Source organism: Pyxicephalus adspersus, chromosome 5 (genome assembly GCF_032062135.1).
Source record: "Pyxicephalus adspersus chromosome 5, UCB_Pads_2.0, whole genome shotgun sequence".
Taxonomy (NCBI): Eukaryota; Metazoa; Chordata; class Amphibia; order Anura; family Pyxicephalidae; genus Pyxicephalus; species Pyxicephalus adspersus.
In genome coordinates, this window is record NC_092862.1 from 102,617,499 (window position 1) to 102,645,279 (window position 27,781).

At 36.6% G+C, this 27,781-nt stretch overlaps 1 protein-coding gene across 3 annotated transcripts; it reads right to left on the reverse strand.

Moving 5' to 3' along the window:
* Positions 1–4,313: 4,313 nt before the first annotated feature.
* Positions 4,314–27,726, reverse strand: LOC140331353 (prostatic acid phosphatase-like). 3 transcript variants are annotated; one of them, XM_072412318.1, is made up of 13 exons: positions 27,503–27,529; positions 20,445–20,540; positions 20,301–20,344; positions 18,681–18,732; positions 16,170–16,256; positions 15,723–15,875; positions 14,461–14,559; positions 13,610–13,717; positions 12,530–12,662; positions 11,322–11,404; positions 9,233–9,339; positions 6,817–6,989; positions 4,314–4,852 (listed from the first exon to the last, which is right to left on the reverse strand). In XM_072412318.1, coding segments are annotated over exons 3-13 (1,116 nt in total). In that variant the 5' UTR covers positions 20,303–20,344; positions 20,445–20,540; positions 27,503–27,529; the 3' UTR covers positions 4,314–4,733. The 3 variants fall into 3 exon arrangements, with proteins under 3 accessions (XP_072268419.1, XP_072268416.1, XP_072268418.1); XM_072412315.1 differs by lacking the exons at positions 18,681–18,732; positions 20,301–20,344 and having other exon boundaries at positions 27,503–27,726; XM_072412317.1 differs by lacking the exons at positions 18,681–18,732; positions 20,301–20,344; positions 27,503–27,529 and adding an exon at positions 17,854–18,107.
* Positions 27,727–27,781: the final 55 nt, after the last annotated feature.

Consider the following 27,781-nt stretch of genomic DNA (forward strand, 5'->3'; position numbering starts at 1 on the left):
TGTCCTCAGAGAACCTCAGGGGCAGGAGTTCCCAAGTGTATTCACATTCTGGGCATTTATTAGAGTTTTTATTTACCTGCTCTGCATAAAAGATAATGGCACCTAACACAAGTAAAGTGAAGTAAAATGCCCATTCCCCAACAGGGATCAAGTTCACCACCTTAATAGTCTTATTTATCCCAGCGCCTTAAAAACGGTATAATACCATCACCTCAGAAAAGGCACTTTTTTAAACTTTAATTGCTTTACATGTTTTAGATAAACAAAACAGGACTTCCCAAAATCTGTTTCTCATGCAGTGCCAGCTAACTTGGGCCCAATGAACAACACAGAGGCAGATTAATTCTGCAAATCAAGGTACCCTGTAATGAGGTAAGTTTCTCCATATATTTCCCCTTAGGCCCTGAAACTGAAATAATTGACTAAGGATGTAAGAACTATGCCTCTAGGAAGCCAACAAGGATTATTTTATTTTCTGCCAGAAACTAGTAAAGAATAGTGAAGAAGGAAATGAACATATTTCCTGTTGGCACAGTGGGGCTGACTATGTAGCAGCAACCCTTCCCATTCAATGCCGCAGTAGATGTGGGACAGCTCTCATCTAGCCTGATCACCTAACAGGGCAGAAGATCCCAGGACATGACACTGTTGGTTGCTGTGCTTTTTGAACAAGATAATGACACTTTATATGATTTGCAAGAGGAGGAATTCCCATATATGTTCCAGGAAGACCATGGCTGCCCCAGCAGAAAGTAGAGAAAACATGGGCTTGTGAAGTTTGTGAGACTTAAAGGATCTCCTGACAGATACCATAGGCCAACTTCCAAGGTCTTGTGAAATCTATGCCCCAAAGGTTCAGAGTTGTTTTGTTGGCACAAGGGGGATGTACACACTACTTGGCAGTTGATTTAATTGTTTTTGGTCTATCCGTCCTGCTCTACTTTAACACTTACTCCCAGGAGCAAATGTGCTGGTATTCTATTTGGAAAAAAATTAATTTTTGCAGAAATCATTTCTTAGTTCAATCAAAAGCTTTTTTTGTTGTGATAAGAATGAAAGTGAATTTACTCTCAGACAAAATAATTTAAAAAAGTCTCTACACTATTAAAGTGGATGAAATGCTATGCTAAGAAAAGACTGTCAACTGCATTCACCATTAATGAAGGACAACCAGGGGACATGGGAGAAAGGAGGGTGCGTCACTGCTGCCTATATGGAATTTTTTTTTAAAGAAAACGTAATTAAAAAAAAAACTTGGTGACTGTGCGTGCGCTGACTACGGCACATGCGCAGTCACCATGTTTGGGCGGAAGTTGCCCAGCTCCACTAAGCTGTCAACCTGAGTGCTGCACGTGTGCTGATTCTGGCGTATGCGCGATACCCTATTTCTTTTAACCCATTTAAGGACAGACTATGGTGGCTTTTGGACGTCTGCCACCGATCTGCCCGCACCCCTACTTCCCCAACAAATGAACCATCAATAATAAGTAGATCTCCTTCCTTCCTCTAAATCTTTGATACATGCCAGTACTATTTTAAAGCACTCATACCTCCTCATTCTTCCCCTTAGATTTGTTGTATTCACTAACAAGCCTTCTACAACTTCAGCAGTCTATCATATGTTCTTTGAATTGATGTTGATCTGAGCTATTATCCACCCGAACAATTCAGTTATATATAGAACAATACTTCTTAATTTCTACAACTACAACTACTTTTTCTTTAGGGATCTGTTGACAGATTTTAATTGAAGAATTTATTGCATGTCCTCATATACAAGTCACAGATGAATGGTACGAGTATGCCCTCTAGTGGTTGATTTACATAATACATTGATTTGAATCGTCCATGTATTTTCCCTTTTATATTATATTTGATCATAGATTGTACCGCAACCGAATCATCCTTATTTGGTTCAATGAATAATGTTTTTTGTTCATTTCATATTAAACACAAACCAACACTTACATATTCTCAATTCCAACCTTATTGTCATTATTTAACAACCTTTATTTAGCTATACTCAATTTAAGACCTCTGAACAATTATAATCAATTACCAGGTCAGGAACACCATCCAGTACCAAACTACTTCTCTTTATAACAACAGCAGGGGATTGAAGTAAGATTTTATTACATACAAAACACTTTTATTTAGTATTAGTGTCATATCAATCACTGGCTAACACTTTGTATATCTTTATGTATCTCTTTCTTTGATTAGTCTGTCCAAACCACCCTTTTGGTTTTATCTTTTCTGTATCCCTGATCATTAGCCGGCATACGGTGTCTGTTCTATTTGGTTAAAAGCTTCAGCAATCTTACCAAGTGAGCTTTTTATATAAGAATATACTATTAACTTCATATCCCTTAATGTAATTTTTTGTAATATATATTGATTATACTTTATATCATCATAATTTTTAAGGTCCCTTATTCCCCTGAAGAAGCCCCACGGGGCGAGACTCGTTGGGAGGGGAAACAAGATTTTGCTGCTATCATATTTTGTTTAATGCGTTTTGATCACTCCATAATCTTTAGAAGAGTGAACCTGTGTTAGCATAGGTCTAGCACAGGAGGATTCTGTTTAGTGTATAGAATTAATAGGTGTATGAGGAATGTATTCCCTCCTCTTACTGTATATTACAGGTTAATGTGAGCCACCTCTAGAAAAAAATTTGGTTTAATATTAATTAAATAAAATTGTCTGTTTTTAAGAAAAAAGTTTGCCCAATAAAAGCCTGTCTTTTTCTTCCTCTTTTTCTACTAGTTTTACTGGGGACATTTGTGGCTAACACCTCTTAAAATGTCATCACTATGGCATCATTACAACACAAAAAAACTCTTCTTATCAAAACGCACTGCCCTGCTACACATAACAGTCCACTTCCCACTTTTCCCCAATAGCTGGCCACTCACCTTGTATGAAGCTGTAATGGGGAAATGTAGATGAGGATGTAGTAGTAAGTACATGTACCCCTTAGCTATCTGTCACAAGAATTGCATTTCTCTGAAAATGTAAAATAAGTAGATATAAAGCAATTATTACAACATGTGGTATGTTAGATCTTTAAGATGGCTAACTGTTAACAGTTGAGTTTGTGAAATAATCCAGTGACCAATAATGCTTGACTTTGGCACTTGGTCTAATGTACTGTATACCCCTTATTGTTCTTAATTTCTGTTCTATTTTCCTAGATGATTACCTGCATATCATATTACCAAGAGCTGCAGCACATCTACCTAAAATGTTTTTTCACAAATAAATATAGTTTAAGTGTAAGTATAATTATAAACAAACCACCAGGTTAGGTCTACCACAGTTTACAATAAAGTACTTACTGCAAACAGGGTAAACTTTCCAGTCTACAGGCCCTGGGTTACGCATACTCTGCTGGGGCCTAATCCACCCAGTAATCCAATGCAGCCACTTTAAGTCCAATACAGCGCGCAATAAAGGCTCTGATTTAATAAAGCTCTCCAAGACTGGAGAAGATAGACTTTCATCAGTGAAGCTGGGTGATCCAGCAAACCTGGAATGGATCTGGTCCAGGATTGAAAATATTTGCTAACAAATAGCAAATGACTTTTAAGAAATCCATTCCAGATTTGGATACTAACTGATAAAAGTGTGTCTCCTTCTCCAGCCTTGGAAAGCTTTAATAAATCAGGGCCAAAGTGTCTACCACCAAAATGGTAAACTGCCTGGTCTGTCCCAGCACTGGACTCTGTCTAAAGGCCCTGCCATAGGTGTATTCTGCTATGGATACATTGCCACCCATGCCCCTAATCTCATACATGTGCCAGCTGTTCAACATGTATGTGAGGAACATGGCCATGGTGTCTAAAGCAGTACCCAGTGCCTGCACAAGCTGCAGAAAACACTGAAGGTAGGCTATAAACACTAACTGGCCCTGTATAGACCGTGCTTTTTGTCTGCATCATAAACATTATTTCTTTTGCTGGCTGTGATGAGTAGAACCTGTGGTGTAAAGGTGATATGAAGTGGTTTTGTTTTAAACTATATATACATTATACTGGTTTGAAAGAGTAAATAAATAATAATTAAAAAAAAAAAAATATATATATATATATATATACACATACAATACAACATTTTATCAACAAAGAATATAAACATATAAAACGTACAATAGAAAAGTTTGTAATAAACATTTTTTTAGAGAAATATGAACATGCACATCTGTGTTATCATTTTGTGCAAATCATACAATATATTTCAGTGACTATTTGTCACACAATTAGCAAAGCACTGTGATCACTTTGAATATTAATGTTAATAAGTCTGTCCTCTTCTTTTTCATTTACAATACATTTTTATTGACCATTATAAACAGTGTATCAAAAGAGATTCAAGTTAACAACATATTAAGAAGAAAAAAACATAACAATTGGTGTAGAGTACAACATATTTACTGCCAAAAATCAGGTTAAGTAGTATAGGCATTAGGGAGCATGACATAAGACCCAGAGAATATTTATAGCTACCCGATAGCGATTCGATATACATGCATGGGTGGTAGACTTGAAGCATGGAATTCCATCTCTTGTGAGAATTAGGAAGAGGATACAATCATTAGCAAACATACAAAGCATGTGATGGTGTCCACTATGTGAAGGCCAGTAATATCCCTGTCTTAATGTTTTAATGCTTGGTAATTTTAAAATAACATCATTTCTGGTATAATGCTGAGATTTTCCTTAGTGATTTTATCATACTGCATCATAACTCCCACCCAGCAACCGTTTCCTACAGAAAATTAACATAGTCACAAGACAAAATAAAATGATACTCAGGAGAACCACGGCAATAGTCAATCCGGATATCTTGCCTGGAATAAAAATAATGAAATAAACATTATACAACATTTTGCAATCAAGCAATATACAAAATAGCTATTTTAATAAAATACTATAGTTTATTCAGATACCTGAACTGATTTTCCTATTCTGAGAAAGTAAAAAAGTTTTATTAGCTGCAGTTTCAGATTCACAGTGCTTCCTGATGGTTATTCTGGGATCGTATGTTATTTTCTATGCTTCAGTTCAGTTTGAATTTAAAGCTACCCATAGCTTTTAAATTCAAAATAAAAAGGACTCTTTTAAGCACATTCACCTCTCATTGTTCATCAAGGGTCAGTGCAATCCAGCCGTTAACACTGATCATTACATTAAAGGCTACCTGGCACAACCCTGTGGAATTCTAAGAATGTATTAAAAATAGAGCAGCAGTGGTCACACATACCACATTTTGAAAATATCAGCAGGTCCACTTATCAAGTTAAAGTGGGAATCTTGACCTTTTACTCTAAATGCTGGTGTTGACCTGATTGTCTCTAACCTTCTGAGCCTCGCTATTGCTCATTTAGGGGATAAGCTGCCTGCAATTGGCATGTTAACTGTCTATAATTCTGGATCTAATAATTATTTTATTTGTATGTGGTATTCTGAATGTAACTTTTATTCACACAATTGAAATATGCTTAATTTAAAATATCCAGGTTTGAGCATGTGCAAAAGGACTTTTCTGCATCTAATTTTCATTTGGTGCATGTTTAACCCAAGCTATAGTTTTCATTGTAGTTGTGTAGAAAGGATGCCTATAACTGAGCTGTGTTTTCCCTGCTCTTTGTTTTTTTGGGCATTGATGATTGCCTATACAGGTAGTCCCCGGGTTACATACGAGATAGGGACTGTAGGTTTGTTCTTACGTTGAACTTGTATGTCATTTGGAACAGGTAAATCATGTATTAAATGCAATTAGGACAGATGTTTGTTGCAACATATTATTCAACAGCATGGTGTCAGTTACTGTATAAAATCTTCACTGTGAGTTAATCACAAACAAAGCAAAAAAAAAAAACTTTATGGAGCCTAGACTTCTGGAGCAAGCTGTGCTTTGATATGCAAAAAGAAACAACTGCAGAGTTTGTCTTGGTCATTAAAGAGTTATCCCCCCCGCCGGGGGACTACCTGTATAATATGTGATATAATTTTATAATAAGTTCTATACTGTGTTCGTGTGCACAGAAGGCCTAAGGCTAGGAAAAGGAGGGACAACAATGAGCCAATCAAGAGCTACTTCTGCTACTCTCCTGTTGTCTGACACTGGCAGCTTGCTGAAAGGAGAAGAGTGCAAAGCAAGCAAACCTACTCATCCTTATAACATTTCTTTATTGTCTAGTCCTAAGGCTGGACCCTGGCAGGTGACCTGGCTGCATTATTTAACTGTAGTGGACAAATTTGAGGTTACTAGCCAGGATAAGCTGTCTGCCAGGGCTGTCTGAATGACAAAAATATGTGAACAGACCCATACATCATTCAGCAGGTAAATCGGCTTACATATATGTATTTTAGCTGTGTATTTTTAAGTTCAACTTTAAACATGGCTGGCAGTGCACATTGGCTAAGTTGTGTTTACTGACTGCATCCTAGGTGCTTGTTCGATTCAGCAAACATGCTTTGCTGAAAGACATACACAATTCTGTCTTACAAATGTTTTCTATTTATTTATTTTGCCCAACAGTTTGATGCATTTTTCTGAAATTATTACCATTTTGGTAAAATCAAAAGAGAAGAAGACATTTAATTTGGAACCTAATAAAAGATATCAAAGTCAAATTCTGATAAAATTGTAAAGGATTTACTGCTTGTTGGATGTAACTGGACTCATCCATGTAGCACTGAAGACCTTTTGTAGCTTATCTAACCCATTTCTAACAATTGTCAGCAAAATATATAAAGATATATTTTCTAAATATAAATTATATGAATATTATTAAAATATTAAACATACCGGAGCTGTCATCAGCTTTAAATCCACATTCTTTCCTCCAATCTTGTACAATGACTGAGGATGTCAGCTCAATAAACTTCTCCAAAGGACATGATTGGGAACATCCTTTTAAAGTAATTGGGTAAGGCTCAACGGATGAATCATTTCTAAAATACATCTCGACTGTATAGCTCCTATTATCAGAAGTATTAAATATTGGTTAAAATAGAAAAAGTCGAATTTTGTCTCATTTCTGACATGCAGTCACAACCATTTCAGATAACGTACTTTTATACCACTTTAGACCAAAGCAATTTTAACATTTGTTGTTTTTTGTAAAGGTTTTTTTATTTTGTAAATGTAAAGGTTTTTTTTTTAGCAATGTTTTGTAAAAATTGTTAAATTTTCTATGTTTTTAATCAGTGTTGGTTTATATTATTTTTTAAATAATTTAAAAATAAATTATTAGGACCAATGGCCTTTAGTGGAAATTGTGTTACCCAAAAGAAAGACTTAAGCGCCTCTGCTATGAATTTAATTGCTCCACTGAGCTTCAGATATCAGCTCATTTGCTCCTTCTTAAAGCTTCGTACACACGTGCAACTCTTGTCGTTGGAAAGGATCTTTTATGACCCTTTCCAATGATAAGAACTGCATGATGCATGAACGAGTGCTGTACATACAACACCGTTCTGCTCTATGGAGAGGGGAGGGGGAGAACAACAGAGCGGCACCCTGCTGCACACTATCCCCTTTCCTTGCATTAGGATCGCTCGTTGTTCATGGTCCCTGGCTCCACCAGGGCGGATCCATGGACGATGAACAACCCGCGCTGTACACACGCCAGATTCTCGCCCAATATCCGCCCTGAGCCGATTATCCGGCGAGAAAAATTTGACGTGTGTACGTAGCTTAAGAGGATGTAAAGAGTTTGATGTACACAGCACTGCCTCAGGTTTTGTTACTTGAAACTGTGAACTAATGACTACCAAACTTGAAGGTATTCCATTTTATGCATCTATGTGTTTTCACATAGTTTCACTGGTTTATTTTATGGTGTTGCAGTTTTTTGATGGAGGGTGCTGGTTTCCTGGGGAGCCCGACCCTGACGTCAAGAGGGCTCACTGATCTTTTGGTCGTGAGCTCCCAGCCTAGGCACCTGGTGGGCAGGCTTTTGTCACCCCGCAGAAAAGGGGACCTGCCTGGTTATGGCTAGGCAGGCTTAGTATGGCCCATTTGATTTTGGCCGGGTGGGCTTAGTACCTTGCCCTTGTCAGGAGCATTATGCCCCGGAGGGGGGGGGTCAGGGAATGAGTAGCCTTTCCTCGACCTCGAGGAGGGACCATAAAGCACCCCCAGCGCATGTTTTTTTGTGTGGTGTTTTTGAACCCTCAGTTTTTGCTGAGCACTAGGATTTTTGTTTTCAGGAAAAAAGAAGTGAGTAGATCACATTTTAGGGGAAAATTGCCTATGAGACATTCCTACCAGATGGTTAGATTGTGCATACTGGTTTGACTGTTTACTAAGGTATGTGATGAATGGTGTCAGTCCTGGTGGGGAACAGCCTTCTCAGCAATACCACAGTCTGCAATCATTTGTAAAAATTAGGTACATTAGAAAGAAATTCTCTCTCCTGGCCTATCTTACATTAATAGGGATTACCTAGGAAAGTGGTACAAGCGTTTGATGCATAGACTTCTTGGTCTATAGTAATAGCTAATCAATTGTGATTACATTATAAATGTGACCTCCAGGTTATGGCTAATAGGTATTAAGTGATTTTGGAGTGTACTGGCTTCACCATCTTTTTGCTATAAAAACTTTCCACAATTTTACACTGAGTAAGTGAAAAACACAACCCAGGTACCACATCCTTTCCAACAGCAATTATACCACTTCAATTTAAAAAATTGAATTTTTTCGGTACCATGGATAAATTAGCTTACTTAAGGAAATCACATATTTTAATAATATTTATATTAACAACATATTAAAAGCAAAAACATTTTTATACATCAATAGATACAAACATTTCTTTGTATCACAAAAAGTTTCTGTTCTTGAGTTCCCTCATGCATTTCCATCACCAGTGATGTGACTTGCTTTCAACAGTTAGTAGGTCAGCAACATATTCATTATAATAACCAGATGTCACCACAATGTGTATTAATATAATGACACATATACTTAAGATTTTGTGGCCAGTCAGTTTCAAAGGTGTGACAGTATACAATTGTTTGCTACCTTGATCCAGTAAAACCACCCACAGGAAGCTGTCGGACCGTCGGACTATTGGACTTAAATTATGTGATTTCCTAAAGTAATTTACCTTTAAAAACTATTGTATACATACTAAAGACACATTTTCTTTATAAAATAAAGCAGCTTAAAAAAAGAAAACTGTAATTATGAAGTAATCAATTGTTTTGATACTTACTTATTGTCAACCTGGTAAATCTCAAAGAAATGACAAGATGCATAAGGGGGGAACCTTCCACTGGAGATATTTAGGGCTGAGTGCAGAGCACCTATAGTTGTATCATGCTGCAAGAGATATTCAGGCTTTACTAAATATTACAATTCAGATTTAGTCTTAACTTATTTTTACAAAGATATATATTGGACTTTATATATTTAAGCTAATTTAATAATTTTAATAATTTATAATTTAATAATAATTTTAATAATAATTTTTAAGTACCCTAATAAGCAAAGGCTGAAATCAGCATTTAGAAAGCAATTACAAATGTATCAAGGAAAACTGTGCAAAGAACTGAATTAGATTTACTACTAATACATGTAGTGTGATCTCCCAATTAGAATAAATTGCAATACACATACACACAAATTGTTCATACACAGAAGGACCTGACAGTGAAGCTTTAGATAAAAAAGGTAATGTGGTGCTGGACAGATTGCACAAGACAGAGGAAAGAAAGCTGGACAGGTAAACATGTGACTAATAGGGGTAATCAGAAAAATAAAAAAGATGGTATTTAAAGACTATGAATGTAAACAAAAAAATAAAAAGCTAAGATTTTACCTCTTCCAGATCTATTTACCGTATATACTTGAGCATAAGTCGATTCGAGTATAAGCCGAGGTACCTATTTTTACCTTGTAAAACAAGAAAAACTGATTGACCCGAGGGTGGGAAAATGCTGCAGCTACTGGCAAGTTTCAATATTCAAAATAAATATGATTCTGTCCGAAAAAGTGGCTGAAATCGGTACAAAGAGGTACTGCATTCAGCCACTGTAGCCCCACTAGCGTTCTAATTCTCTCCGTATTTCCACGCAAAAAGTTTTTTTTTTTTGCAAGGAAATTTATTTTAGATTGTAGGCCTATAATTCTAAGGCATAACTCACTGAAATATGTCCAATATTTAATATACTTTATTATAAACTTTAAATAAAAAAACACAAAAATCTGTTAAAAAATAGTTAAACATGTAATGTAACTGTTCAGTAGCATGTATAATATATATATAATATACAAAGATTTCTTTGTATTGAACTCATTACAGCTATTTTGTATTGAATCCCATACAAATTTATTTGAATTACCTGCAATTCCTCCCGCCGGCACTGACGCATGCACCAACATCACCGGGAAACCCCAGGGATCGTCTCTGCATTTAGCCGCTGAAGACAGAAGAATGAATACATGTCCGGAGGAGCTGCGGGGACCAGCAGGATGCCGGGGGGGCGACACATTTTGGCTGCTGAAAAAGTTGGCTTATACTTGGGTATATACGGTAAATCAAAATAAAAGGATGAATCAAAGGTTTAATGCTAGTTACAGAGTATTTAGTTTTAACACTTGTTGTCTATGGCAGTGGCACTACAGTAGGTTGTAACTGCATACAGAAAAACTAAAGCAAGCAATACGTTTTGCTCAGGGACACTGGGCCTGATTTAATAAAGTTCTCTCAAAGGCTGGAGAGGATACATTTCATCAGTGAACTGGGTGATACAGCAAACCAGTAATAGATCTGGACCAGGATTGAAAACATTTGCTAACAAATAGCACATTACCTTACTAGAAGTCTGTTCCAGGTTTGCTTGATCCCCCAGTTTCACTGAAGAAAGTGTATGCTCTCCAGTCTTCAAATTAGAGAAATCAAATTATTATTAAATCAGGCCCAATATGTACAGAAATCTGTAGCGGCTACAAATATCTGCTGTTGTGACATAGATTTGTATCTTGCTGCAAAATTTTGGGAAAAATTAGAAAATCAGTAAAATGTGTAGCCAGTACAAACATCTGGTACAGAGCTGCTGTGACAAGACTTTGACAACTGTGACAACTAGTTACAAGTGTTCCCAAGATCATAGTAAGGTATGTAGTCAGTGCCAATACCTTTGAAGTGGCACCTGTTTTATTTATGGGTTTCATTAACAATCTCTATAACCAACTTTTAAACCAAACTTAAAGGTCTATTTCTATTGTGTTGTATTTCCTTATATTGGAGAATGTTTTAAAATCAATGAAGAAAACCATATATATGAAAACCAAATACATACTGCAGAGTACATTATCAGCTTTTGTTTGCTTAATGGTGTAAGAGCTTGTGTAATGTTTTCTATAATGGCTTTCACAAGAACACCTGAAAACAAAACATAATAATTTCAGTTAATTGAAAAAAGTCACTGTGAGTGGGCAGTTTTCAACTAAACCACATTCATTTTTTAGTGATACGTATATAAATGCATTGGATCATTTACAAACAAAATGCATAACTTCTTGTCAAATCTAGTGTAAGTAATGCAGTGATACAAATATCTAAAATGTATCTAAAAACAAAACAAAAGTTTAAAAACATTTCTAGTTTAGTATATAGTAGGAATAGTTAGAAGATTTGTCTAATTTCCTAAAGAATTGATTTAACCATCCCTAAAATATACACTACATTACCTGACAGACAAAAGTATTTAGACTGTTCTCACCCCCTCCACTATAAGTTGGTTGATAGTTTAGTTTTTTAAAGAGCAGACCAGGAACAATTTTTGTTCCCCCAAAACATTTGTAGTTTTTAAAAAAAATATTTATAGTTCGTTATGTAGAAGTGGGGTTATTGTAAAAAATATAAGGTGTATCTTAAGGCAATAAAGCAAAATTTTTTTGAATAAAGTGAGGAATAGGAGAGAGGAATAGGACTCTTTGTCAGGTTTATATTGCAGTCTGTGTCCTCATTTGAGGTGAATATTGATATGGCAAAAGGTAAAAGAAAATCATCCAACGAGGACAACAGTCTAAGGCTACGTACAGATGCTAGATCTTTCATGGTTGTTTCCAAAGACAAATGGCTGAAAGATAAATGAACGAGGGGGAGAACAAGCGGCACCCCGCTGCGCTCTCCTTTCTTCACTTCCATTGTAGTCGTCATCTTCTGACATTCATGGATCCACCAGGGGATCTTCTTCTAAATTTTGTTTCTTCAGTAATGGTAAATATCCTCTACTTGTGTCAGAAGCCTATTTTATTGTAGCCTTACCACCATCATACCATTACCTTATACATGGACTCTAAGTCTTGACACAGAATTAGGGTTTCTTTTTTTTGGTCAGTGTTTTGGTCGGTGCTGAAGCCAAAGACAACCAGGGAACTGGCACACAGAATACCAGCCTACATAATATTTAGTAACAGTTTTCATTAACCAAAAATACCAGCTTTATCCTTTGCCCTGTAAGTCAAGTTAGTAACTGTGTATAGAATTTACAGATTTATTTACCTCCCGCCAGTTTAGATTTTTCTTGTTGGTTGTATATGCCAAAGTAAGTATCCATGGCTATTTCTGACAGATAAAGAAGTTTTTCCATCACAGTATCAGTTGCCCAGTCAGGCAGGGGGTATTTGTGAATTTTCTGAAATAAATATTTTAGGATGTTTTAAAGTAAAGTACAAAAAAGAAAGCAGCCAATCTATTTGTATAATCAGTAGAGGAAAAGGTCTACTGATATAATATGTACTTATTTTTTAAATATATAATATTCCACAAAGGCTGCAATGTGGCAGAATCATCAAAAACAAGACAAGTAAACTTAAAGAGGAACTAAAAAGTGCCTAAAAAAAAATAAAATATATTTACCTTCAATTCTGTAGGGCAGTCCGATCCATCTAGAGGTGTCTTGCATCGCGTCCCGCGTTGTCCTGGCATCTGTGTTAGGGTCCTTGCCATCTTTTCTTCATCTTTCTGGTTCTTCGTCCTACGTCTGATCTCACTGCACATGCGTGAGGTCTGCAAATTTTTCTCTTTGCACAAAAAGGCTCCTTTTGGGCATCCCTGAGATGCTCGGGCATGCGCAGAAGGAGCACCCAAGAGCCTCCCGGGATGTGTGATGTAGGTATCCCGGGAGGCTTTGCACTCCCATTTAATTAGAGGGGGGTGCTGCACCCTTTCTTTTTTAAAGGGTGTTGTACTTAAAAAAATAAACTGAATTTTGACATACCATAAAAGGTTTATCTTTTGAAATTTCTGAGTTTAGGTACGCTTTAATATTCTACAAACACTCAGGCAAATACAATGTAATTCCTAACCAAGATCATAAATTTGTGGTAATGTAGACAAGGCAGCCTCTGGACATTTAGTGCTAATGGATTGTATAATCTCTCCCTTTTACAATGATTACCAACACCAGGTAGATTCAACTCCTGTTTGGTTTAAATAGCTAACCTTAAAAAAATATTCTTATCTTGGTGTGTGCTTTGTGACCTGAGCCTAATCATAAATAATGGCTAACAAGTGCTCTTTATAAATTTAATGTTCATGACTTTTATTAGTTAGTGTGTTAAAGCACAATGTACTTAATACCTCACAAAGTAGTGCGTCGTAGATTGTCCACCAGCTGTAGTGTCCTTTCAAGCCAATTAATTCATCAGATGAGTAGCCAGTACCGTTTTGTAAAGTTTTCAGAAAGTCCTGTGCCCAAAACAATAGCAATACATGTTCATATGAGATTTATGTCTGTCATGCAGTGGTTTATCCAATTACGTATTACATGCTCATTGATGTACACAATACTTTTCCCTTATGGTTGAATTTTTTGGTTAATTTAAAGGTTAAGGTGTTAAGGCAGGGGTGGGCAAACTTTTTCAGTCAGGGGCCACAATGCCCATGCCTGTGTTAAGGGATTACCAGGTAATTTTTGTATGTAGGTTAAGGATAGGTTGGTTGAAGTTATTTCAAGTGTGACAGTCTCTACTTAAAATTATGGCAGTAATTTATTATGTAGTTTATTTTAGTCAGCTTGTAAGGTTGTATTAGAAAGAAAGAATATTTCTGATAGTTCTAAAGAATACTGACACTGACCTTAAATAGAAGAAAGATCAAGACGTGTTGAAACTTTATTACTCAGGATACAACAGTAAGAAAGACTGAACTTTTAAAGCCCCCCCCCCCCCCCCGATTCAGGTAAGGCCATTTTAAAAATGGTTTACCACTAAAGGTTGCTTGATGATTTTATTATTCATTGAATCCCAATGGGATTCAGGGGGGCCTAAAACCATACCATCTTCTTATAGAAGAATTAATCATCATTTGACCTCCCATAGAAATTGGGGTGGCATTTGTCTCTTTATCCTGCTGTCATGGCTATTTAAAGGAATCACAAGCCTGGATGAAAGTTGTACCTTTATTATTTTTTTAAAGAAAGATAACCTTACCACATAAGGCTTTTTAAGTTCATTAAATATTTCTGAACTATAGGTTTCCTTCACAAGTTGGGCATAGCGGGGACATCCCTCCGTAGACATGTAAAGCATCTGAAATAAACATAATAAAATCAGACCTTTTTACAGCATTTAAGGGTATTTTTTTTCTCTTTCTGTAGTACTAACAAATCAAGCTTCTTCTATCCTCTCAACCAGTCTTTGCCAGCCCTCCAGTATAGGCAAATATTCAAAAGTAAGTACAAATAAAAGAGAGGAGGACTTTGTGACAAATAATGTATATAAGGAAAATGTTTATTAACCTGGTTGCACAAAAATTATTCTAACAAATAATATCTTAATACAATTGTAGAACAGTCTTCAGAGAACAAAGTTTATAAACTTACATGTCCTTTAAACCCATGTTTCACCAAAGGGCTTTTTCAGGGGAGACAGAAAAATCAGGTAAAGTAGCTGAAAGTAAGATTCTATTTAGAATGATTGGGAGTATGAGACTGTCCTAGCTTGATGGGAGATGGATCTTTCTTTATGATACATGTGATATGATATGTTCATGCTCTACTAAAACCTGAACCTGAATCTAATAGATGTCATCATTCAAGCCATTTCCTCTGAGCTCAGGTCATACTGGACTATTGAATCAATGGTTATTGGATTGTAAAAAGGAGAGCTACACAGTGATGAACTCTTTGTTACTCTTTCTCCTCTTATCAGCATGTTTCTTGTCCGTACAATAATTTATTTTCTCTTATTTGTTTGAATGTAAAAATGATCTTTAATAATCTAATAATGATAAAAAAACTGCATTCATTTGTGTCTTTTCTATCTTCCTAGAGTTTTAATAACAAATTGATATGTTATGTTTGAATAAATCAAGGTTCTTTCTGTAACTCTGCTGCCACTAAATGTCAAATAGACAAGCTTTTGGCTGTAGCATTGGCTTAAAATGTAAGTTTTTCCCTCTTTGGAACAAATCTATACTGACAGTTTACACCCTTTAGCCTGTTTAGCTTCAAAGAACCCTGTCAAATATATTTATAGTTCTTTATCAGGTAATAAAAAAAGCTGTTTTGGGAGTCATCCTAACCTTTCCATTTAATGGCAAGATGCTATTTAATATAAAAAAGAAATCACTTTTTTACAGCTATAGAGAGAACGTTCTAATCTAGTTCTAACTAACCAACAGATTCCTAATTCCTAAAAAAAAATGTTTAATATTATGTAAAATGAAAAAAAAAAAAAACAGGATTACTTACGTTATCATTTGACAGAGGAATGGTATGAACAGGTATTGGTTGCCATTTAATACTAGGATCCCAGACTTGCCCGCCAGTAGGTGGGAACAAACCAGCAAGATTAGCCTGGGCACTCATTAATGTACGGTCCACATCTGTACTTCGCACAAAAACCTATGAAACAATTATTTTATGTTATTATCATCATTACATCTGCCTCTACAGTACAGACATATAATACAGAGCAATACAGACTTCAATATACATTTTAATCTAGTTCCTAAAGAGCTTTATTGATAGAATATTGTCTCTGCCACAGTCAAATTGATGCAAATAAGGATCAGTTATAGGTGGAAGCCCTAAAAGTACCAGGAGACAAAAAAGGAGTCTGCCTTGAGAGTTGAGCTTTCTTTAACGTAAAACTATGGTTATCTACAAAAAAAGAAGTAGGCTGGAATATGTGTTTACCTCTTGCCTGTTGTATGTTTCATTAAGAAACCCAGAATATCTCTTCCTTAGGTATTTTCCCAGTTCATAATGTTGGTTCATTCCAATCTGTGGAGATACAAAAGATGTTTTTATGACAACAGTCAGTGTGATGATATTTCATTATTTTTATCTCCTGCTGTTTAAATCTGTTGAAGTACTGCTATCACTTTGAAAAAGTTAATATAGTTCTTGGGTTGTAGTGTTCATAAAAACAGAGAACAAATTAGATGAAATTAAGATAATCTTACCCTGGTGTAGATAAGCATATTCTGCATCAGCAGCTAATGTCATTAAAGCAAATGTTTGCTGAGAGAAATAAGTAACTGCTGTTGTTGTCCTGGCCTAATGGCCTGACTGACATCCTAATCCCACAACCTGATATGTTTTTACTTTACATTTTATTTTTTACAGAAATTGAAATTAGGACTTCACTGGTGTTTATGAAATATAAAGCAGTCGCTTAGAAAGCCCAAAAGGCGATGGGTCAGCTTGGCAGCCTTACTGAGGCCTGTTAGTTATTTCATATGCTGCTGCCTGAATTATTATTTATTATATTATATATATTATAGTATTTATATAGCGCCATCATATTATGCAGCTCAGTACAAAGTCCATAGTTGTGTCACTAACGTACCTGAATGAATATTACCAACCTCAGATTTGCTAACAATATCACTCTGATGTCTGAAAATGGGAGCAATATGAAAAGCCTGCTGATGATCTTTAAATAAAGTGCAAAATCTGACTTGTTCCTTAACATAAAAATAAGACTTTGTAATCCTTTCTGATTGGGTGTCTGAAAATATAAAACAAAGTAAACATAGTGAGAGATAATCTTCTTGGGCAAAGTGAATGCAGCAAAGAAATTAAGATGTTTGCTGTTTGAGAGAAAAGCAAATCTAGATGAGGCGCTAAATAGAAGGGACATTGCTTTACTAACAAAGATTAGAAAAGTTAAAGCTATAGTCCTTCTTATAGTGGCTGTGAAAGTTGGATACAAAAGGCTATTCTTCTGAACTATTGTGCTATAGAAAATTATTGATAATTCCCTGGATTGTAAACTCTCATCAGTCAATACATAAAGCAACCAGCCAAGACTGGTCACTATGTAAGATTTATTCTAAATTTAAAACTTACTTTTATCACTTAAAAAATAGGACAAGATTCACTGCAGAAAAAAAATTGATGTTGGGAAAAACACAGAGAAAATTGGAACTAGGGGCAGCATATTCTAGAACACTAGACTAGAAAGAACCATACCATGTCATTATGTCCATTTCCTGTGAGCCCAGTAGCTTACAGTAGCTGGGACACAGAGGCACCCAATACATATCTGTTAATCACCGAAGAAGACCTGGCCTCCACCACCACTGGGGAAAGAGAAGGAAGTGCTGGTGACATCATCAGACTGGGTAGAAAACAGCCACATAAAGTATTGTTTTAGGCTGCTATAGTGTATTTAAAAATAAAGGAAATGGTGATGCCAAATTTTGTTTTCCAGATGACTTTAAAGTATATATGTAGGCAAAAGTTTTAAAACCTTTTTGGACAGAGTAAAAAGTGTTAGGACTAAATCTGTGTCCACCATAAATTTACTCCTCATAGGTTCGCCAAAACCAACAACCTGCATCACTGCAACAAACAAGCTGCAAACAAGCTGTACCACTTTTATTTTCCAGTGCTGGATCTTCCGTTGGTGCCCCAGGAGACAGTTCTCATTATTTTTCTGGTCTTTTAGGGCAAAGCAATGCACAGCTTTCCATTTGACCAATACAGTACCCATCCTGTTGCAGTTTTATTTGAATTATTGTGCTCCTTTTATCCTTATGATTCTATGACCTTTGTGTCCTTGTGTTCCTGTTCTGCCTCACCTCTGGAGGTAAAAAAGGGATCCACTCTCGTCCTTTCAAGGTGTACCTAATAAATGGGTTGGTAAGTGTAAAAATATATAAAAAATGTACTTTTCAATTTAAAAAATAAAATATATGGCTAGGTCTTCCCTATTCACCTCATTTACACTAACTGAACTGTCACAAGATACAGGGAACTTTACTATAAAGCAATAAAAATGAGCAATACAACTTTTAAGTGTTTAATGACATGTATGTTTGTTTTAGGTGTGCCGACTTCCTGTGTAAGGCTGAGTGTAAATCTCTGTTTTATAGTGGCTAGCATGTATTAAAAGAAATCCGCATACTTCTCTAACTGCATTGCTCCAAACTGTTCCTCTTTTAGATAACCTAATTTATTAAAATACAAAATCGTATTTCCTATGCTTACATAATTTGCTAAAATTTAATCAACTTCTTGTAAAATGTGAGAAGTTTACAGCTAGTATTAGGTTTCTAACTGCAGTAATCCCCTATAACCACTAGATGACATAGTAATTCTAGGTAAAGTCCTTTCAAGAGTGTGTTCCAAATATGCTGCCAATACACAGAAATACACAGAACAGGATGAAAGATATTAGGACAACGTATTGCTACTTACCGTATATATGTGTTTTTTAAATTGCAAGCATAATGGTGCAATTTCCTGATTCATTTCTACTGGTAAATACCCCTCAGCTTTTAAACATGCCATAATTCTCCCTATCCTAAAGAAACCCTCACTGGACCCCTCCCTACCCTCTAACTCCCTTCTCCCATATGTCTCCAAACTCCAGTCTGGTTTTAGAGCTGCCCACTCCACTGAAACAGCCCTTACTAAAGTGGCCAATGACCTCATCAGAGCTAAGTCTCAAGGCTACTTTTCCCTGCTCCTTCTCCTTGATCTTTCCTCTGCTTTTGACACTGTCGATCACCCCCTTCTAATACAAATCATGCACTCCATTGGTATCTGTGACACTGCTCTCTCTTGGTTTGCTTCCTATCTGTCTGACCGCTCCTTTCAAGTTTCTTTCAATGGTAACTCCTCCTCACCCACTCTCCTCCCTGTTGGTGTTCCCCAAGGGTCAGTCCTTGGACCGGTTCTCTTCTCTCTGTACACCTCCTCTCTCGGTAGTCTTATATCCTCCTTTGGCTTACAGTACCATCTGTATGCTGATGACACTCAAATCTATCTGTCCACCCCTGACCTGTGTCCCTCAGTCCTGGATAAGGTCTCATGCTGCCTGTCAGCCATCTCCTCATGGATGTCTGACCGATTCCTGAAACTCAACCTGGATAAAACAGAACTCATCATCATCCCCCCCTCAAATTCCAAATCCCCCCTGACATATATCTAACTGTTAACAACACTGTTATTCGGCCCTCTCCTCAGGCACGCTGTTTTGGTGTCACCTTTGACTCGGCACTCTCATTTACCCCCCATATTCAGAACATTTCCAGGTCCTGTCACTTTCACCTACTCAACATCTCAAAAATCCGCCCCTACCTGTCCCCTGAGACCACCAAACTCCTTGTACACGCTCTTATCATCTCTCGCCTGGACTACTGTAACATCCTTCTCGCTGGTATTCCACTAACCCGACTCTCTCCTCTACAATCTATCATGAATGCTGCAGCCAGACTCATCCATCCTTCCCACCGCTCCTCTTCTGCTGCATCTCTTTGTAGTTCTCTCCATTGGCTTCCATTTCACCTTAGAATCAAATTTAAGCTCCTGTGCTTTGCCTTCAAATCCCTACACAGTTATTGTCCCACTTACATCTCTGACATGGTTAAAAAATACTCCCCCTGCCGCTCTCTCCGCTCCTCCAATGACCTACTACTGACTTCCTCACTCATAACCTCATCACACGCACGGTTACAAGACTTCTCTAGAGCTGCTCCAACTCTCTGGAATGGTCTCCCTCGCCCTATTCGGCTTGCTCCTACTTTCTGCTTATTTAAAAGAGCGCTCAAAACTCATTTTTTCAAACTTGCCTACCCATCTTCTTCTGTCTGCTAAACCCTCATTACTTCCCACCACTACATATCGCCCATCCTATTGTGTGTGAAATTCCCCCACCTACTAGATTGTAAGCTCTTCGGGGCAGGGTCCTCTCCTCCTGTATCACTGTCTGTATTAGTCTGTCATTTTCAATCCCTATTTAATGTACAGCGCTGCGTAATATGTTGGCGCTATATAAATCCTGTTTAATAATAATCATAATAATAATTAATAATAATTTGGTTGTATAGGCAGTCAAAAGTTGATTAACCATAAACTTGCTAAAGCGTATAGACAATGGTGCAGTTTTAGTACATAACTCCAGTATTTAGTGCACAAGAAGTATTTACAAAATAATAAAAAACATTTTTTGGATCTTACCTGTGTTAGTTGTCCAAACCCATCAGGCCAAGAATCTTCTTTATACATGTCTTTAGGATAAGTTTCAGTCGGACTTCTGTCTCCATGGCGGAACAACTAACAAAGAGAATATACAAAACTCACATCACTAACATGGACAAACTATTTCTAGGCTTGGTCACATTTAGTTTGCAGGGATAATATTGTAGGAAACATTTATCAAGCAAATTAGTGATACAACACAAATCAAGGTGCTAAGTGTCAGGGTTACTATTGATTTAAGACCTCCCTGAAGTTTGCAACAAATTTGTTCTTGAAGATGGGACAGAATTTTACTCTATAGAAACGCATAATCAAGAAGTTGTCAGGTTTAATTTGATCACAGTGCAATTTTAGGCTTTACTGTCCAGGGTTCTGCTGGAGAAGCGCCCCCTCGCTCACTGGGTCTGATTTATTAAAGCTCTCCAAGGCTGGAGAGGATGCACTTTCATCAGTGAAGCTGTTGATCCGGCAAACCTGGAATGGATCTGGTCCAGGATTGAAAAAATTTGCTAACAAATAGCAAATGACTTTTGAGAAATCCGTTCCAGGCTTGCTAGATTACTAAGCTTTACTGATGAAAGTGTATCCTCCCCAGCCTTGGAGAGCTTTATTAAATCAGGTGCACTGTATCTAGGACCAGCTTTTTCACAAGATAGGAGGGGAAAAAATTCTCAAACATCAACACGAACATAAGTATTTTTTTTAAGTCTAGAACCTGGTCAGCTTTTGTTTCTCCCACAGTCTGTTTGGTAAATAATTGTCCCTAGAATAAGAGAAAATCTTTCTAACAGAGCCTTTGATAGCACTTCAACTTTAAAGGGGTTTTATTCTCACTATACAATATCCAAAACTAAAAAATGTAAGTTTAGGGTATAGGTACACTTTAAAAGTATATGAGCAGCAAGCTTATCTCAATGTAAAAAGTATATATTCATAATGGTCAAATTAAGTTTCATATTGGCTGGGACTCTGCAAATATTGCAAAGGTTACTAATCAGCTTACTAATATAATTTTTTATCAAAAACCTTTTGTATTTTTATTACATATCCTTAATTCATCCCACTAATGCCCTCATTGAGTCTCTGTGATTCTCTGCTTAACACAGGCATGTCATGGCTGGTAGAAGGGTCCAGCAGGTCAGTCTCAGTACTGTTCTGAAGAGCCTTAAGCCCTAATGCAAACAGTGGGCTGGCTTTTTAGAGGAGAAATGCAAATATTTACATTCCCTGATTGTTGTTTTTCTGGAGGAGTGTGTGTTTTGGGATAGTAAGGTTCGGGAGGTGAAAGCTCCATGACATTCGACATTTTCTAGTGTGGAAATGAGGAAGACTCTATATTAATTCCTGCAATTTCTATAGCACATTGCAATAAACTCACCAGTGCAGTAAAATCACAGTAAGCAATTTATTACAGCCTATGCAACTGTGAAAGTCAAAGGGAAGGCTCAAACTCAGAAATATGCAAAATGCAACTGCACACTTCTTGATAAAGGTCCAAATTATATATCTGATCAGTTAAAGCTTCCTATGCCAACATAATCTGCTAGATCTATTGTTTTGACTTTGAATGGGTCGTTTTCAAGTTATGCGCAAGAAAGCTTAAGCACCCTAAATCAGAAGTCAATTATTACCCTATACAGAATACAGGGATGTCATTAAGTCTAGATGACTGGGAGATATATAAAAACAAAGTAATAAATCACATTTCTTGCACATAGATTCTTAACTGCCTGCACTGTCCCATTTCTTGGAAGCCATCTCTGTCAGAAATTGCGAGAATTTGCTTAAGCACCCTCTACTTATTTCTCTTTTGCTTAGAAGAATGAGCCACAATGATGCTTTAGGACCAGGGGTGTTCCACAGAGAACTTTGCATCCCATTGTAACATCTGGGAGAACCGATGGGCTTTAAACTACAGTTTTTGCTCTTTAATAGTGAAAAACGCAAAGTAGTGCACCCAAAGAATATATAATAGTTTAAACTCTATAGAGAAAGGGTGGTGCCGAACCTTGACTATATAAACAAATATAGTCCAAACATTTGAGAAGAAATGAAGAAAAGAGGAAGGAAGTCTCTTTTTAGGCACCAACACCTTAACTAATTTAAGATAAAAAATACATTTTATTAAATTCAAGATATCGATTAAAAGGGTCAACAATAATGTAGTTACATGATTCCCATACATAAAAACTAATACTTAGTGGTTGTTTGTTATTTAGAGAGTCCCACCTATTGATAAATTTAGGAAGAAGAGATGTTGTAGTGTGTTGTAATCCCAATGCGTTTCGCCCACAAGGGGCTTCATCAGGGGATTTTTTTTATAATAAACGCCAACTCTTGGGACTATACCAGACAATACAGCATTAAATTAGAGTCCAATGATATATATATATATAGATAGCATCATATGGATATAAGAATAGGTAGTATAGGTTTCCCAGTGCAAATGATAATACATAAATAGTATTCTTGAAATCCAAAATGAATAGAGGTAAAGAGGAAAGGAATATAAATGATAGTACTTACATCTAGGACACAACCTTCAACCTCTTTTATACCTAGGATTTACATGTATCAAGCAGTTGGCTCGCTTACCTTTTCTGTGTTGGCTTTCAGACATGACAGCACCCAATTTTGGCAAAATTGGTCACGCACAATCTCTGAGTTTTGTCTAAAGATTATAATCTGCAGATGTATTTGTGGTTCACATACTCCTCAAAGACCTAATGGATAGCTCAATCGTAAGGTAGTCAGTAGTCAAGCTTTACCAACTTTCCTTACTCACTGGGCACCCTCCCAATTTATGCAAGGCTTGTCTCAATACCTGAGACATGGAGCTTTTGAACTGCCAAATTAACTCAAGTTCTCTCTCCTGTAGTATTACTTATTCTGATCTTATTACGTGTTTAGTAATCTCAGGCATAATATTGTATATCATCCCATCTATGGTTCCACCTAAACTATTGGTTCCTTTCCCAGCTCCCTACTGGAGCCCATTTGAATTTGCCTATTTGTTAGACCCCATCTCTGCCTCTTGAGCAACTTGATACCATACAATGTGGCTTGTGATTCTCTCATCCTCCATCCATGTTTATTCTACTATATTATGTACTGTATATTATTATGGTATTCTACATTACAACAACTCCTTTAATTTACCTTTGTGGTCAATAATTCCACATTAAACTGTCCCCACCTTATTGTTGGGAATAATACTCCCTCCTAGTTCTTTTCCTTATCTTATCATGAGCTTCATACTCTTCGTTTTCCTTGCGTATCTGTTCTCTGTTTTTTTGTTTCCATTCCTCCTTTTTCTTTTTGCCCCCTCTCTGTTTTTACTACTTCAGGTGTAGGCTGGTTTGATCTACAATATTTAATGTTACCATTGTTTCGCTGTATACTAAAGAGTGATAAATTCTATGGAAAGAACTGTTTATTGTGTGGTTATAGGTGAAAAGCTCAAATCGCATTTCTACAAGAGACACATTTTCGAGTGGGAAAGGTACCCAAACTAAAAGAGAACAACCATCTTCTGGTATATCATAGGGCATCGACTGACTCCAGATCCAGAATGGTGAATTCTCTGTACTCATAGGGATTTCTGGCATGAACAAGAGGGCAGACTCTGGCATCCTGGTACTACGGTAGGTGGATTTTAACATCTTTGCTCAATCTCTCCACGGATGACAGGCAAGGTCCGGTCCAGACATTTGGGTGATATATGGAACATTCATCATGCCACTAGCAAACATCATCAACTTTTGCTTTCTTGTCTATAGAATATACTCCCATATGGACTATTTTTTATTCCAAAATGCAGATCTCTATTTTTTGACAGTTAGATCTTGCTTCCATTACCCTGTCTGATCCTGTGTCGATCTCCTCAGTTCATCATGTTGATGAAAATACTTTTTTGTTGGACATTTTGTTTTTGTTTCTTTGGGTCATATGATCCGTCCTGTTTGTATGATTTTAATGAGCTTTATCAATGAAGCATACATTTAGAAAATAAATAAAAAGTATTTAAAATAATGTACCAAACCTTAAATCATCATTTCAGTGTTTTAAATAACATTCTTAAAATCCATCATGGTGATACTGCAGGATTTTATAGGCAAAGTACAGTAAAGATACCACCTAATAAAAGAAGCAAAGCTAAAATAATAACCATTATTAAGAGAAACATTAAATACAAACTACAAATGCATTTCCAAAAGGCTTGAATTGCTGGGGGTGGTTTGTTTATTGAATAGGTTTCCGATTCTCTTTTTAACAAAGCTGGGTCCACCTCAATGCGTCCACATATATATGCACTGCATGTACTGCATGGCAGGGCTTGGCGAAAGGTCCATGCATTTCTTTTTATTTAAATTTGCACTGAAACATATGACGCTGAGTATAGTAGTATATAGCAACGCAGGTCTGCTGACAAGATGCATAGGAGTGCCAGTCAAAATAAAATGACATTCTGGTAAGCTTACCTATGGAATACACACATACACAATAAATCCTTTTCTGAATTGTACCCCAACACACCTTGCCAGTTGACCTATAGTGCATCGCACCACAACCCAAAGTTCTGCATGCATTGTGCATCTCAAATAAAAACTAAAACTGTGCAAGCAAGTAAGCCTATTTAAATACATGTGAGCAGTGTAAGTAATTGAGAATCCCTTTGTATCAAAGCCCAGATGTCAGGAGGGAAAAGCAGTGAATAAACTTCAAAGAGCAGTTCAACTGTGTTGCAATGTTAGGAACAATCTAATAGGAGGGAATGTACCATCATCAGTATGCAGCTTCTATTTTCATTGTCCAGTCCCAGACTGAAAAAGGGACAAGACCTGTACGTGTCTTTCAGCTGTAGAAGAATTAAATCAGGTCCTTTACCAGAAAGATCTGTGCTGTATTGCATAGCTGTGTAAACTTCATAACTATAGAAGTACAAATCTTTAGGCTGGTAGGACAGTTTAAACGCACATTTTTCATCTGGTTAACTAGCCATTTGTTTGGAGTTCACCTTAAACGATGAACTAGGACTAGCAGTTCAAGAAATGTAAACGATTGACTTGATATAATAATTGCTCATTTTCAATTCTAATTTTGTGCATAAATTATCTCAGCTATCAAACTCATCTGACCGGTTTCTTTGTGTCAGAAAAATATCAAATTATTTATATTAATATGATTTAATTTTGAGTTTGTGAGTGTGCTAAAGCAATACAAACGCCTGCGAAAAACAAGATGCCAGTGGACAGTAGAACTATTCTTTACTGCTAGTCTGAACATATAAGAAAGTGCTTCCCTAGCTACCCATATACTGTGTGTGGCACAGAGGTTACTTTAGGGTTTTAGCTGGGTCGGAGGGCTTTATGGTCGTTTTTGCCATAATACAGTTACTTAATATAGTGGCTAAGGGCTGTGTCAATAAATGTAGTAAGAGACCCTGTGATTGCTGGTGATTGACCTGACTGAATATTCTTTGTTTGTGTAGCTGTGTCCAATCCTGCCCACATGGAAAGGCAGTACAGTACTGTCACAAATAAGTCCACAGCATCAAGTGACACTCAGTGGGCATTATATAGCCAATATGAGACATAATGCTCAAAACTACAAAGCACTTCTGCTGCAAGATGTGAAATCACAATAAATCAACAATGTCAAACAATGTAGAAACATCAGCGATTCTCATTACCCATCAATCACTGTGGCACCTTGATACATCTAAAATGGAACATTGCTTTAGCCCTCAAAAACCTTACATCAAAGAACCAGTGGGTTTTAAATACACCCAAGCATATTTCAACCCAATCTTAAGCACGGCCATCTTGGTATCAAATGTTGCTTTTAAAAAGTGTAGAATTTAGAATTTTCCATCTTACATTAAACTGAAACATGTGATGGCGGTTGCTTGGAATTGTCCCTATATAATCTCAAGATAAACATAACATTCCTAGCTGAACACAATTCCTTGCAACGACGATGATGTAACTTGTATCATTAGTTAGTTCTTCTGTGAACAATTTCTTGAAAAAAGGTGCTATGGCCCTTGAAATGTTAAGCCAACCACAGGCATAAGCAGTATATATACAAAAGTGATTTTTGGGTTATAGTATAGGCAGATGTTTTGTTAACTATGCCAATCCCTTTTTTTGATGTTTTCAATCCTTTTGAACCCAGATATCCCTACCGTATTTCCCAGCCCTGTGCTGTAAATGGGAAAGTTTTGGAAGCTCCCCCACACACTTTTACATGTCCCAGGTCCTTCTGCTGCATTGTTCGTAATTAAATTGGAATAATTAAATCTCTTTGTGATGACAGAGCACAGCAAGTATGAAGACCCAGGAACTCAAGTGCATGGACCTTTCCAAAAGAATTTCACAAATATAGAAAATGGTCAGTTAGATAATGGCACTCACATTACCCAATTTGGGTGAACCTTGAGAAAAGCTGTCATTTATTTTATAGATGAACAATTTAAAGATAAACACTTCTATGTACAATGGGTCCATCCAACAAGTCTATAGGAAAGTTAAGACCTATGTAGGGGGGAGAGGTATGGTGGTGTTGCTATGTGTATGTATTAAATCACAGGAAAAAACCATCAGGAAGCCAAGTAACAGAATAGTTCTAAACGGAAGTTTAAAGCCACAGGCGCTTGTATTTCAGGCTTCTAAAAACAGGAAACTGCTAGTGTAAACAATATATGTACAGTATACTGTATGGATGTATAAAATGAGTAAATTCTAAATAATAACGCACATTACAATGTACTTGTACAGAAATATGAAAATCAACATTTTCTTAACTTTTTAAAAACTGAACTGAAGATTGTTCTAAGCTAAAATCTGCAGTATGTTAAATGCTGAAGGTATAACAATAGAACCAATAAAAACATTTACCTACAGGCCTCTGTATACTATATACAGAGTATACAGAGGCAGAGTATATACTGTATATTATAAAGAGGAAATATCTGTTTCTGTTATCTATTTGCCATCTAAATCTCTATAAAAATGTAATGAAATCAGATAACTTACCAAAACAACAAGTTTCAGATTCTTTTTATCAGGAGACTGCCCAAGTAAAGGAAAGCATACATTCAGGAAAACTAAACAACTTATTAAAAAATACTTTGAACAACTTGCAGCTGTAAATGTAGAAGGCATAGTTATCAGTCTTGTAGAGAATGGGAATCTAGCAACCTTTTGAGGCAATGCAATGCATAAATATAAGTGGCTGGGGTGGAGAAAGTTTCATTGCCAAAATGAAACTAAAAGGAGGCCAGCTCATTGTTTATGTATATCCATTCTTGCATA

Bases quoted from the DNA above. Each gene is read 5' to 3' on its own strand.
- LOC140331353 (XM_072412315.1), bottom strand. From the start codon at position 27,631: ATGCCTTCTACATTTACAGCTGCAAGTTGTTCAAAGTATTTTTTAATA. The intron at 16,257-20,444 runs GTAAGATCCAAA...GTATCTCCACAG, and splicing joins GGTTTGGACAACTAACACAG to ATTGGAATGAACCAACATTA. The intron at 9,340-11,321 runs GTATGTATTTGG...TATCTCTTGCAG, and splicing joins AGCTGATAATGTACTCTGCA to CATGATACAACTATAGGTGC.